This window comes from Mobula hypostoma, chromosome X2 (genome assembly GCF_963921235.1).
Source record: "Mobula hypostoma chromosome X2, sMobHyp1.1, whole genome shotgun sequence".
Lineage (NCBI taxonomy): Eukaryota > Metazoa > Chordata > Chondrichthyes > Myliobatiformes > Myliobatidae > Mobula > Mobula hypostoma.
The window spans coordinates 48,788,917-48,804,114 of record NC_086129.1 but is presented as its reverse complement, the minus strand read 5'-3'; the positions used below and the strand labels follow the sequence as shown (position 1 = coordinate 48,804,114).

The following is a 15,198-nucleotide window of genomic DNA, read 5'->3' as shown; positions in this document are numbered from 1 at the left end:
CTAAGTTCCTCCAGCACTTTGTGTGTGTTACTCTGAATTTCCAGCACCTGCAGAATCTCTCGTGTTTGCGATACAGAAGGTAGAGTATTCTTTTAATAGGCAAAGTGAACTAGCAAGAATTGGAGTTAATTAAGATGTTGATTCATTTGCCAATCAAATGTCCATTATGTTAAATTCTCAAGGCAAGACCAGAAACCAGCTGTTACTGCTGGGACAGGCTCTATTCAAAGGTGGCTGGAATAAAATCGGCTTTTACTAAAATGTTGTACGGCTATGGATAGATTCAAGGTTCAAGTTTTTAACACATTTTAAAGCCTGCTGTAAGCTGTTGAACAGAAGAATAGTGGGTCAGGTATAGGGCAATGGTGAGCAAGAATTATAGGAAACAGTTATCAAAAAACAATCTGAACTTGCACTTCATTCAGGATAGGATCACATTCAGAATTATTATCACTCATCTATACAGTTTTTTCATTTTAAAAAGCTAGATGAATAATCTTGGTTTAATCCCTATTATTCATATTTGTATCATTATTCATTACATATATAAAATTTATATAGTGAATAATTGGAATTAAACTAATTATTCATTTAACTTTAAAATAAAAAGCAGCTATTTTTCAGCAGCAGGAGTTTTTTCATTTAAAAAGAAGTTAAATTAGTAGATGTGAATGAGTTAGAATTTAACGTCCATTGTGGAAATGTGAGGTTGGGAACTAAATTTTCCAGAACATTTGTTTAGTAAAACAACAGTACCATAAAATCAATGTAGAAGCAGTTTAGCAGCTAATAAACTATATATAAACACTAGTGGGTATAGTGTTGTACATTTGCCAATGAGGGTGTAATACATAATGTAGTAGTAATGAGGCATTGCAATTTCAGAGAGAGAGAGAAGAAAGAATGAGAATAAAAATATGAATATACCAAATATATAGTATGAAATGTGGAGAATAAATTCATAAAATATATTCAGAATAGTTTTAATAAGATTATGTCATACAACTACCTGGGGAGCAAGATATTTAAAGATATCAAATATGAAACGAATAACTTGTAGTGAAGGAACATCTAGGGGTCATAGCCTACTGAATACGAAAATGAATTGGAGAAATCTTGGCTCGGTCTTGTATCTGAACAAAGCAATCTATATACAGGTGAGAGTCAAGCGGGCAAGATAAGACCATGAATGACAGGGCCCCGGGGAGTGTTACTGGACAGGGATACAAGTTTGAATCTGACTACAACAACTGAGAATTTAAACTCCACTAATTAACTAATCAACAAATTAATCACTCAATTAATTAATTGGTAACCATGAAAGTACCAGGTTCTTGTGAAAATCGTCTGGTTCACTAATATCCTTCAAGGAGCAAATTGCTATCTTGACCCAAAATGACCAATTTTATAACCCTCACCGCCCCCCCCCCCCCCCTCCCCAATATATTTGGCTCCAATAGCCCCTGTCGTTCAGTTTGGGGTGCCCAATTAACAACCAGTCTTGCCATGTGGCATGAATGAATAAATAGGAAAGAAAAGAATCCATGATCACAATGGGACCAAAATCCAAAGATAACAATTTAACCTTTGTGGTGGTGATGTGGAGAGAAGTTCTCAGAATTCCCCATCACTTCATACTGATCAATAATTCCTTGAGAGTGGTGTCATGGGTAGATAGTCATGAAGAGAGCTTCTGGCACATTGGCCTTTATCACTGAGTATGCGAGTTGGGATTTCATGTTGAAGTTGTACAATGAGGCCTAATTTGGAGTACTGTGTGCAGTTTTGGTCACCTACCTACAGAAAGGATTGAAAGAGTATAGAGAAAATTTACAAAGATGTTGCTGGGACTTGAAGACCTGAGTTAAAGGGAGAGGTTGAATAGGTTAGGACTTTATTTTCTGGAGTGTAGGGTAATGAGGGGAGATCTTGTTGGGGTATACAAAATTCTGAGGGTATTTAGGATAAATGCAAGCAGGCATTTTTCCCCTGAGGTTGGGTGAGACTAGAACTAGAAGACATGGGTTTAGGGTGAAAGGTGAAATGTTTAGAGGAAACAACTTCACTCAGAAGGTGGTGCCAGTGTAGAATGAGCTGCCAGTGGGAATGCTGAATGCAGGTTCATTTGCAACATTTAAGAGAAATTTGGTTAGGTACATGGATGGGAGGGGTACAGAGGGCTATGGTCTGGGTGCAGATCAATGGGACAAGACAGAGAAATAAGTTGGCATGAACTAGAAGGGCCAAACGGCCTGTTACTGTGCTGCAGTGTTCTATACTTCAGACTATCTGTATTCAGTTACTTATGAATATGCAACACAAATTTTAGCCACAGAGAGGGGATAGTGTGAAAGAGTGAAGTATAGGAAGATGTTCAGTCTTGATCCTTCTGAATGTCAGAGCAGGCACAAGGAGCCAGGCTCTCCTTTGTTCTTTGCTGTATCCTGATATGGAGAGAGGAAGTGTCAGCATTCACACAAATTAGCTGGAGATCTAGCTCACAAATAAATCAATATCCTGCACCCTGATGAGAATATCATTTTGCTGCAGGGAATTAAATCGGGTGACTTTGCATACAGGAGTGGCAGGTCAAGATACAGCACAGAAACAAGGCTCTCCAACCCAATTGATCAGTGCCGACCAAGATTCCCACCTCTCCATGTTTGACTCATTTCTCTCTAAACCTTTCCTATCCAAATAGCTTTCAAGTGTTAATGTACCTGCCTCAACCACTTCCTCTTGCAGCTCGTTCCATATGCTGACCACTTTCTGGGTGAAAAAAAGTTGCCCTTAAATTCACATTAAATCTCTCCTCTCTCACCTGAAATTTATGCCCTCTAGTTCTTAATTCCCCAATCCTGGGAAGATGATTAAGCATTCACCATAATCTAGCCCCCTCATCATTTGATGCACCTCTGCAAGATCACCCTTCATTCTCATCCTCTCTCCTTAACTCAGTACCTTGTGTTTTGTTCACATTTGATTTTGTTGGAGAGGATTTCTGATAAAATGTAGGCTAACCAACACACCCACTCAGGTTTATTGCACTGGCATGAGGTCTTCCACAGCCTTCCTGGTGTGAAGGAAATTACTCTCCAGGCCAGATAAAACAGACCAGCAGCTGAACAAACGTTACACACTATAAATTCAGTAACTTGCTGACATCTACAACACGAGATGCCGGAAATCCTGAGCAACACACAGACAAAATGCTGGAGGGACTCAGCAAGTCAGGCAGCATCTATGGTAAGGAATAAATGGTTGGTACTTTGGACTAAGACCAACACATGTCAGGTCCTGATGAAGGGTCTTGGCTTGATAAAAGATATCAAGATCCACATGTTTGTGAATCTTATTGTGAATGAAGACTTTGGGAAAAGGGGGAAGTGGTAAGCTTGTGATAGGACCCACTCCTTACAGACTAAGTAATGTTGTTGACAGAGGTGCACTCACTTAATGAACTTTTACCAACATAATCAAAGCATAAGGCTCTCTACTAGTGGAGCATTTCTAGATTTTCAATCTTCCTTCTTTGGAAGACGGCCCATCTTCGTCCGGATGTTCCTCAGCAGGAAGAAGGCCACGGTGGTGACAGTACACATGAGCTCAGCGATCCAGAAGGCCATGTTCCAGCTGTATTTCTTCGCAATCGTGCTGAACGGGAGGCCAGCCAGAAAACCTCCCACTGTGGGGGACACAAGCAGGAACGGGTTGTCAATGAAGAAACACCAACAGCGTCTCCAGTTCAAGTGTAATGTAAAATCAGTTTGACTTGGATTTGCGCTCCTGCTAAAGAAACAATGTCTTTCTGGTGTTTAGTGGCATTAGGGAGTATTGCAAGGCAGGACAAAATTCTTTTACTTTGCACCCAATAATATACTTCAATGGCTGACTAATTATGGTTACACCACAATATGAGCTTCATTTACCATATCAGCAGCCAGCCAATGACGTCTCTTCGGTGGCATTTTGTGCTTTGGACTCTTGCCCAGTTGTAATATTGATTAGGCAACCTGAACTACAATCAGCAGGGGACAAGATCTCAGCTATTCTGTCAGCCACTGTGTGGTCAAATGAGTGCGGACTGCAATATGTCGGTGACATTCTCAGTCAGAATATTGTGGGATCAGGTACCAGGCCAGAGATCCAAGATCAAAAATATTAAGTGGACCTCCAGGTGCTCTCCCTGTGACCGCAAGAAACTGCAGAGAACTCCCCCCATGACCACAAAAAGGTGCAGAGAGCTGTGAACACAACTCAGCACGTCATAGGAACCAACATCCCCTCCTTGGACTCTCTATACTTCTTGCTGCTTTGGTAAAGCCACCCAGCCTAACCATTCTGTCTTCCCCCTCCTCTCATTGGGCAGAAGATACAAAAGTCAAAAAGCATGTACAGTGTACCACCAGGTTCAAGGACAGCTTCTATCCTGCTCTTGGAAGATTATTGAACGGTCCCCTAGTACAATAAGTTTGTCTCTTGACGTCATAGTCTACCTTGTTATGGCCTTGCACTATAAGTCTGCCTTCACTGCACTTTAATTATAACACTTTATTCTGCATTCTGTCATTGTTTTTCATAATACCACCTCAAAGTCCATTATTGTGGAATTGTTTGTCCAAAGCGCACATTTTTCTTTGTACCTCTATCCATGCATCAATACTCCAATTCCAAAGTGGAACTGAGACAGTAGTGTAGAGTCAGGAGCATCGTTTTGCAGAAAGCAAGCCCTCAAAACCTCTCTTTTAGATAAAAAGACCCAAAGGCACCAATTTGAAGAAATGGCCTGGGGAGACAGATGCAAGACTTGTACAAAAAGGATGGGTTACACTTGAATCCCGGGGGACCAATATCCTGGCGGGGAGGTTTGCTAAGGCTACTGGGGAGAGTTTAAACTATAAACCCCATTTCCAGAAAAGTTGGGATATTTTCCAAAATGCAATAAGAACAAAAATCTGTCATATGTTAATTCACGTGAACCTTTATTTAACTGACAAAAGTACAAAGAAAAGATTTTCAATAGTTTCACTGACCAACTTAATTGTATTTTGTAAATATACACAAATTTAGAATTTTAGAGCGTGGATCAGTACTTGGAGCTATGATGTGGTGGCCATAACAGAGACTTGGATGGCTCAGGGGCAGGAATGGTTACTTCACGTGCCGGGTTTTAGATGTTTCAGAAAGGACAGGGAGGGAGGCAGGCAAAAGAGGTGGGGGCGTGGCACTGTTGATCAGAGATAGTGTCACGGCTGCAAAAAAAAGGAGGAAGCCATGGAGGGATTGTCTACAGAGTCTCTGTGGGTGGAAGTTAGTAATAGGAAGGGGTCAATAACTCTGCCGGGTGTTTTTTATAGACCACCCAATAGTAACAGGGACATCGTGGAGCAGATAGGGAGACAGATTCTGGAAAGGTGTAATAATAACAGAGTTGTCGTGGTGGGAGATTCTAATTTCCCAAATATCGATTGGCATGTCCCTACAGCGAGGAGTTTAGACGGGGTGGAGTTTGTTAGGTGTGTTCAGGAAGGTTTCCTGACACAATATGTAGATCAGCCTACAAGAGGAGAGGCTGTACTTGATCTGGTATTGGGAAATGAACCTGGTCAGGTGTCAGGTCTCTGGTCTCTCAGTAGGAGAGCATTTTGGAGATAGTGATCACAATTCTATCTCCTTTACCGTAGCAATGGAGAGGAATAGGAAAAGACAAGTTGAGGAAAGCATTTAATTGGAGTAAGGCAAAATATGAAGCTATCAGGCAGGAACTTGGAACCATAAATTGGGAACAGATATTCTCAGGGAAACGTATGGAAGAAATGTGGCAAATGTTCAGGGGATATTTGTGCAGTGTTCTGCATAGGTACATTCCAATGAGACAGGGAAAGGATGGTAGGGTACAGGAACTATGGTTGAAAATCTAGTCAAGAAGAAAAGCAGAGCTTACGAAAGGTTCAAAAAACTAGGTAATGATAGAGATCTGGAAGATTATAAGGCCAGCAGGAAGGAGCTCAAGAAAGAAATTAGAGCCAGAAGGGGCCATGAGAAGGCCTTGGCGGACAGGATTAAGGAAAACCCCAAGGCATTCTACAAGTATGTGAAGAGCAAGAGGATAAGATGTGAGAGAATAGGACCAATCAAGTGTGACAGTGAAGAAGTGTGTATAGAACTGGAGGAAATAGCAAAGTTAATTAATGAATACTTTGCTTCAGTATTCACGATGGAAAAGGATCTTGGCGATTGTAGGGATGGCTTACAGCGGACTGAAAAGCTTGAGCATGTAGATATTAAGGAAGAGGATGTGCTGGAGCTTTTGGAAAGCATCAAGTTGGATAAGTCACTGGGACCGGATGGGATGTACCCCAGGCTACTGTGGGAAGTGAGGGAGGAGATTGCTGAGCCTCTGGCGAAGATCTTTGCATCATCAATGAGGACGGGAGAGGTTCTGGAGGATTGGAGGGTTGTGGATGTTGTTCCCTTATTCAAGAAAGGGAGTAGGGAGAGCCCAGGAAATTATAGACCAGTGAGTCTTACTTCAATGGTTGGTAAGCTGATGGAGAAGATCCTGAGAGGCAAGATTTATGAACATTTGGAGAGGCATAATATGACTTGGAATAGTCAGCATAGCTTTGTCAAAGGCAGGTCGTGCCTTACGAGCCTGATAAAATTTTTTGAGGATGTGACTAAACACATTGATGAAGGAACAGCAGTAGATGTAGTGTATATGGATTTCAGCAAGGCATTTGACAAGGTACCCCATGCAAGGCTTATTGAGAAAGTAAGGAGGCATGGGATTGGATCCAGAATTGGCTTGCTCACAGAAGGCAAAGAGTGGTTATAGACGGGTCATATTCTGCATGGAGGTCGGTGACCAGTGGTATGCCTCAGGGATCTATTCTGGGACCCTTTCTCTTGGTGATTTTTATAAATCACCTGGATGAGGAAGTGGAGGGATGGGTTAGTAAATTTGCTGATGACATGAAGGTTGGGGGTGTTGTGGATAGTGTGGAGGGCTGTCAGAGGTTACAGTGGGACATTGATAGGATGCAAAACTGGGCTGAGAAGTGGCAGATGGAGTTCAACCCAGATAAGTGTGAAGTGGTTCATTTTGGTAGGTCAAATATGATGGCAGAATATAGTATTAATGGTAAGACTCTTGGCAGTGTGGAGGATCAGAGGGATCTTGGGGTCCAAGTCCATAGGGCACTCAAAATTGCTTTGCAGGTTGACTTTGTTAAAGGCATATGGTGCATTGATTAGCTCCAAACAACACATTTTACTCCATTTCACTAGAGGAATAGAGTATAGGAGCAGGGATGTGATGTTGAGACTCTATAAGGCGCTGGTGAGACCTCACTTGGAGTACTGTGGGCAGTTTTGGTCTCCTTATTTAAGAAAGGATGTACTGACGTTGGAAAGGGTACAGAGAAGATTCACTAGAATGATTCCGGGAATGAGAGGGTTAACATATGAGGAACGTTTGTCCGCTTTTGGACTGTATTCCTTGGAGTTTAGAAGAATGAGGGGAGACCTCATAGAAACATTTCGAATGTTGAAAGGCATGGACAGAGTGGATGTGGCAAAGTTGTTTCCCATGATGGGGGAGTCTAGTACGAGAGGGCATGACTTAAGGATTGAAGGACGCCTATTCAGAACAGAAATGCAAAGAAATTTTTTTTAGTCAGAGGGTGGTGAATCTGTGGAATTTGTTGCCACGGGCAGCAGTGGAGGTCAAGTCATTGGGTGTATTTAAGGCAGAGATTGATAGGTACCTGAGTAGCTAGGGCATCAAAGGTTATGGTGAGAAGGTGGGGGAGTGGGACTAAATGGGAGAATGGATCAGCTCATGATAATACGGTGGAGCAGACTCGATGGGCCGAATAGCCGATTTCTGCTCCTTTGTCTTGTCTTATGTTTCGATGTACATGACAAATATGGCTAACATGGTCCTTTAGACTGTTCCTTTCTACAATAAGAAACTTCAAATTCTACACAAGGTGTCCAAATTCAGGCAATAACAAAGCTATATGGCAGTGATGACTTCAACAATTTTCCCTGTATTAAAAACTGGTCATAATAGCCAGTTTCAACAGGTATTCAGTTCTGGACTCACCGTTCGCCATGAGAGCAACAATGGCATGTGACGTGCCGGACAGGTTAGAAGGTGCAGACTCATTGGCAATCACTCCAAACAGTGCAATTGGCCCATACGAACAGAACCCAAACATGGCTCCCAAAGTCAGAATCCATAACTAAGAGAAAACAAAGAGTGGAGGGAGAAAATGACTCAATATACAGAGCAAATATAAATGCAATTTGACTTGAGAAGATGCAATCCACTCAGGTTTGTCGATTGAGCGGAAAAGGCAGTGACTTGCGGCAGTTTGGAGCTTTGAGCAGCAGCCAATCAGCATTTGGGATTGATTGGCAGGGAGAAATTAAAGTAAGGCAGAGGCAAGTGGAGTAACCACTGTCAGAGCGGCTCTCATTGGACTGGCCAGAGTTAGAGTGGAGACTTTGAGGCTTTAGCACTTCCAGGCTTCAGTGAGGGAAGGTTTAAAAAAAAAAGCTGCAGTTCGAGCTTTTTTTCTCCCTCTCAGTTTATTGATTTTCCTTCTTTATATCTGTTCAGTTAGAACAGTAGAGATGCCAGGCAGGATAGTTCAATGCTCCTCTTACAGGGATGTGGGAAGGCAGGGAGTCCTCCAGTGTCCCTGACAATTACTACTGTGAGAAGTGCATCCAACTGCAGTTTCTAACAATCCACGTTGGAGCTGGAACTGGATGAACATTTTGTGTGTGTTGCTTGAATTTCCAGCATCTGCCGATTTCCTCGTGTTTGCATTTTTGAACTCGGGATCATTCGGGAGGCTGAGGGGGTGATAGACAGGACACATAGAAAGGTAGTTACACCTCAGGTGCAGGACACAGGAAACTAGGTGACAGTCAGGAAGGGGAAAGGGGTTAAGGAGCCAGTGTGTCGTACCCCTTTGGCCATCCCCCTCAACAACAGATATATCACTTTGGATACTGTCGGGGGGGTGGGGGGGGGGAAATGATCGAACAGAGAAAAGTCACAGTAGTCAGGTCTCCAGCACTGAGTCTGACTGCGATTCAGAAGGGAAGTGAGGAGAAGAGGTGAACTGTGGTGATAGGGGATTTGTTCGTTAGGGGAACAGAAATCCCCGGATGGTATGTTGCCTCCTGGGCACTGGGGTCCGGGACATCTTGGATCGAGTCCTCAAGTGGGAGGTGAGCAGCCAGAAGTCATGATCCATGTCAGTGCCAATGACATAGCTGGGAAAAGTGACAAGGTTCTGCATTGGGAGTTCTGGGAGTTAGGTGCTAGGTTAAAGGGCAGGGCCTGCAGGGTGCTACACACGCCACATACTAGTGAGGACAGAACTAGGAAGATTATACAGTTTAACACATGGCTAAGGAGTTGGTGTAGGAGGGGGGGCTTCAGATTTTGGGATCATTGGCCTCTCTTCAAGGGAAGGTGGGACCTGTACAGAAGAGACAATTTGCACCTGAACTGGAGGGGGACTAACATCCTAGCAGGAAGGTTTGCTAGTCTGCAAAAGGGGTGGGGGTGGGGGATTTGGTTTAAACTAGAGTTGCAGGGGGATGGGAACCAGAGTGCCAGACAGTGGAGAGGTTGTGGAGACAGATGTTGGTAAGACCTCAATGTCAGGAATTAAAAGGTTGAGCATGGTGCGACTAGTGTTCTGAGCTGCGTATATTTCAATGTAAGAAGTATCGTAGGAAAGGCAGATGAGTTCAGGGCATGGATCAACACTGGAATTATGATACTGCAGTCATTATGACACACGGCAGTGCTTAGTCAGGACAGACTGGAGAACTTGTCTGGTGAGGCATGACGGATGGAACTGAGAAATAAGAAAGGTATGACCACGTTAATGGGACTATATTACAGACTACCCAACAGTCTGAGGGATTTAGAGGAACAAATTTATAAAGAGATCACAGACTGTTGCAAGAAACATAAGGTTGTTGTAGTCGGTGATTTTAACTTTCCACATATTGACTAGGATTCCCATACTGTAAAAGGACTAGATGGGATAGAGTTTGTCAAATGTGTTTAGGAAGGTTTTCTTAATCAGTACATAGAAATCCCAACGAGAGAGTGTGCAATACTGGATCTGCTATTAGGGAATGAGACAGGGCAGGTGACAGAAGTTTGTGTAGGGGAACTCTTTGCATTTAGTGCCTGCAATGCCATTAGTTTCAAAGTAAATATGCAAAAAGGTAGGTTTGGTCCACGGATTGAGATTCTAAATTGGAGAAAGGCCAGTTCTGATGGTATCAGATAGGATTTGGCAAGCGTGGATTTGGACAGGGTGTTCTCTGGCAAAGGTGTACTTGGTAAGTGGAAGGCCTTCAATAACAAAATTTTCAGAGTACAAGTTTGTACGTGCCTGTCAGAATAAAAGGTAAAGATAACAAGAGTAGGGAGCCTCGTTTTTCAGGATAGTGAGGCACTGGTTAAGAGGAAAAAAAAAAGGAGGTGCATAGCAGGTATAGGCAGGCAGAAACAAATGAAGTGCTTATGGAGTATAAGAAATGTGAGAAAACACTTAAATAAGAAATGAGGAGGGCTAAAAGAAGGCAAGAGGTTGCCCAAACAGACAAGATGAAGGAGAATCCTAACAGACTCCACAGTTATTTTCAGAGCAAAAGGATTGCAAGGGACAAAACTGGTCCTCTGGAAGATCACAATGATAATCTGTGCAAGGAGCCAAGAGAGATGGGGGAGATCTTAAATGGATTTCTTTTTTGCATCTGTATTTATTCAGGAGACAGACACAGATTCTATAGAAGTGATGCAAAGTGACATCAGCTTCACAGATTCTTTACAGATTACAGAGGAGGAAGTGTTTGCTGTCTTGAGACAAATCAGAGCGGATAAATCCCCAGGACTTGACAGGATATTCCCTCGGACCCTTTGGGAGGCAAGTGCAGAAATTGCTGGGGCGCTAGCAGAAATGAGGGACTGGATATATGAGTATTTGGATAGATATGGACTAATGATTAGGGATAGTCAGTATGGCTTTGTGCGTGGTAGGTCATGTCTAACCAATCTTAGAGTTTTTCGAGGAAGTTACCAGGAAAGTGGATGAAGGCAAGGCAATGGATATTGTCTACATGGACTTTAGTAAGGCACTTGACAAGGTTCCTCATGGGAAGTTGATCAAGAAGGTTCAGTCACTTGGCATTCACTTTGAAGTAGTAAACTGGATTAGACATTGGCTTTGTGGGAGAAGCCAGAGAGTGGTAGTAGAGGGTTGCCTCTCTGACTGGAGGCCTGTGACTAGTGGTGTGCCACAGGGATCAGTGCTGGGTCCATTGTTGTTTGTCATCTGTATCAATGATCTGGATGATAATATTGTTAACTGAATCAGTGTATTTGCAGGTGACACCAAGACTGGGGGTGTAGTGAACAGTGAGGAAGATTATCATGGCTTGCAGAGGGATCTGGATTAGCTGGAAAAGTGGCAGATGGAATTTAATGCAGACAAATATGAGGTGTTGCAGTTTGGTAGGACTGACCAGGGTACTGTGAAAGTGGCGTCACAGGTAGATAGGGTCATAATGAAAGCTTTTAGTACATTGGCCTTCATAAATCAATGGATTGAGTACAGGAAATGGGATGTTATGTTGAAGTTGTATAAGACATTGGTGAGGCCTAATTTGGAGTATTGTGTGCAGTTTGATCACCTACCTAAAGGAAAGATGTAAATAAGGTTGAAATAGTACAGAGAAAATTTACAAGGATGTTGCCAGGTCTGGAGGACCTGAGTTATAAGGAAAGATTGAATAGGTTAGGACTTTATTCCTTGAAATGTAGAAGATTGAGAGGAGATTTGATAGAGGTATACAAAATTATGAGGGGTGTAGATAGGGTAAATGCAAATAGGCTTTTTCCACGGAGGTTGGGTGGGACTACAACCAGAGGTCATGGGTTAAAGGTGAAATGAGAAAAGTTTATTGGAAACATGAGGGGAAACTTCTTCACTCAGAGGGTCATGAGAGTGTGGAATGAGCCACCAGCGCAAGTGGTGCATGCAAGCTTGATTTCAACATTTAAGAGAAGTTTGGATAGGTATATGGATCATAAGGATATGGAGGGCTATGGTCCCATGGAGTAGGCAGTTTAAATGGTTTGGCATGGACTAGATGGGCCAAAGGGCAATTTCTGTGTTGTACTTTTCTGTGACTCTATGACCTTAGGAGATGGGCATTGCTAGGAGGCTTGGCATTTTGGGTGGTGTGGTAGTGTAGTGGTTAGCGTAATTCTTATAGTAACAGCTGTAAGAATGGGATTCAATTCGCACTGCTACCTGCAAGGAGTTTATGCATTCTCTCCATGACTACATGAGCTTCCTCCAGGTCCTCCTGTTTCCTCCCACATTTCAAAGATGTACGAGTTAGGGTTAGTAAGTTATCGGCATAGTGGCACTTGCGGGCTGCCCATCACACCTTAGACTGTGTTGTCTGTTGACACAAGCAATGCACTTCACTGTATGTTACACACACAAAATGCTGGAGGATCTCAGGCAGGATCTATGGAAATGAATAAACAGTCCACATCTCATTCCAGTACCCTTCATCAGGCAAGTGTCACTGTAGGTTTCAATGTTCCAATGTACATGTGACAAATAAAGCTAATATTTTAAGTGTTTAACATTCAGTTCCCCACCTCTCAGTGCTCTAGAGAAACTGGTGGGGAGTCACTGCGTTGAAGTGCTGAAGTCTGCTTGCAAAGAGAACACCTTTGTATTCTCAATACAATGGTATTTGAAAGTGTTATCATTACAATGGACTGGTGGTGAGCACTAAAGGTCAATTTATACTTCTGCGTCAAATCTACGTCATAGCCGTGTACCCTACGCCATAGCCTGACGCACACCTCCCCAAAAATGTAACTACGCGTCATGGCGATGCAGACTGCAACAACTGTGATTGGTCTGCGTGGTAGCGTGGCATGTCATCCTACGCTGCAATAGCTTCCCATTGGGCGACTAAAGGGCAGGGAAGGAACTCTGGCTGCAATGCTTTCCATAAAGCTTTACAGACCTCCAAAATTATGGAGGACCCTGTGCTTGACGCCAGTTTGTAGCTAGCTGCTACAGCCTGTTGACTTCCACCTGAAGCTAAAACTTGAATGGTGATTGTCAGTCTCTGAGTAAACTGTGCGTTCACTGATGCGAAATAAATGGTTGGAGACGATGAACCAAATCGTCAAATCTACCTGCTGACATCTGAAAATATTTGAAATGCATTTCCTCATCCATGTCTCTCAGTGGCCGGACAAGCACAGAAAATTCACCCTCCTTCAGTTTCAGTCACCATTGTTTGAAGTTTTGAGTTTCTTCGTGTTGAGTTTCAACACGAATAAACTCAACACAGTGGCGTAGAAACCCCACTGCCAACTAGCGTTTTGGCGGTGAATTGTAGAGCGATGCAGACACACCAACTCACAAGTATAAATGCTTGCAACAGCGTAGGCTACAGCCTTAACTGTTTGAGCTAAATGGTGACAGTCCATGTGTATTTCTATAAAAATGGTGAGGAATTCACTAGAAAAGGACACAAGTGACTCTGCTGATGAAAATCTTGAACAACACACACAAAATACTGAAGGGGAATGGAGGGGAAATAAATAGCTGATGCTTTGGGCTGATACCCTACATGAAGGAAGGTCTCAGCCTGAAACTTAGACTGTTCATTTCCCTCCACTGATGCTGCCTGACCTGCTGAGTTCCTCCAGCATTTTCTGTGAGTTACTATGGTTAATGTAGATGGATGCTAGGAGAGCAGGGAGAAACTGGTGAGCATGTGAGAGAAAAATAGGTTCTGGTAAATAAAAGGGGAACAGGATCTCTCCAAGACCAAGCATTGTATGTCATATGAACTGAGAAACACTTCACTGCAACATCGAATTGGTAAACAGCAGGTATATTTACCAGCTGGAAGCATCCTACCTATATTGTAATGTGTCCCTTTAAGGGTGTTAATAGCAAGCTACATAATTTTGAAACAGAATACATCACACTTGCCACATAATCTTTAAAGAGGTGACAAAATGCAATTGCACTAATATGGTCACAATACAGTAAACCTAGTAGAACTCTTCCTCACAAAGGACCATTGAACATTAGGATGACTCAACACTGTTCTGATGGCATTAAAAAGTTTGTAAAGCTGTTCCAGGTCAGAGTCTTGTTTACTTTAAGTAAATTGGGACAAGGTTCAGATCCAAGCAAATGATCCTACAGTCTGTTTCAACACTAGTAATTGGATTAGGTCCATTTTGTTTTAAAAATACACTTTAACCACGATCTACGGGTCACTTACGTTAAATCCTGTATGTTGTTTCAAACTCACAACATCTTAAAAGTTACTACAAGTTCCCACAATCAACCTTTGTGCAACTCGGAGGAGAATGTATTTACTTTTAAGAGATTTTTCCATTAAAATTAAAATAGGAAATTTACAAGTTATTGAAAGGATGTTCAGAAAATTTGGGAAGGCAAAGTAAGGGGAGATAGAGCAAGCAAGAGAGAGAGAGACCTCATCTTCTGTTAAGTTAGTGATCTGAGTCAGAGGTTTGAAGATTAATGTCCAGAACTCAGTTTCCTGAGGAAACAAAAGAAGAAGAAGGTAGTCAGACTGGTAGATGGAAAGAACAACAAAGTAACTTTTATCCTCTACTCCCTTTGGGTAATTTCCATCATTGCTGCGCATTTCTGGTGCCACACCTTAACGTACGAGCATCAAAGCAATCAATTGAGTCTGAATAATGAAATAACTACCCACACTCAGGGGAAGTATTCTCTTTTATCCCCACCCAAAGCCTAGGCAATACTACAAACTCATGGGATTGGAATCTGCAAAAATGTCAAAGATTCTACAGTATTACTCTCTTGTATCTATTGTCAGGCAATTTTCATATCCAAATGACCGGACTAATTTTTTAAGATTACAAATTTATTCTTCGTTCTCCCACCGAGGAAACTCCAACCAATATTTAAATATCTTGATCTCTCAGACATCCACCCACCATCAAGGAAATAGCAGCCAGAGCATTCCATCCTGTCCTCGCTTTAAGCCACGAGGTTGAACTCAGCACCCCAGTGCCAACCTTGCCAACCGTGTTCCTTCCTTCCATGCAAGGCA

General features: G+C 42.5%; 1 protein-coding gene across 2 annotated transcripts in view; it reads right to left on the bottom strand.

Moving 5' to 3' along the window:
- Positions 1 to 1,435: 1,435 nt before the first annotated feature.
- Positions 1,436 to 15,198, bottom strand: part of slc37a4a (solute carrier family 37 member 4a) — a 74,242-nt gene continuing 60,479 nt past the window's right edge. The window contains exons 7-9 of one of the 2 annotated variants that reach the window (XM_063038719.1): positions 14,593 to 14,658; positions 8,111 to 8,249; positions 1,436 to 3,685 (exon numbers count right to left, since the gene is read on the bottom strand). In XM_063038719.1, the coding sequence (XP_062894789.1) occupies positions 3,519 to 3,685; positions 8,111 to 8,249; positions 14,593 to 14,658 (372 nt within the window). In that variant the 3' untranslated portion in view covers positions 1,436 to 3,518. The remainder of the gene's footprint in view (positions 3,686 to 8,110; positions 8,250 to 14,592; positions 14,659 to 15,198) is intronic. The other variant, XM_063038720.1, reaches the window with a different exon arrangement.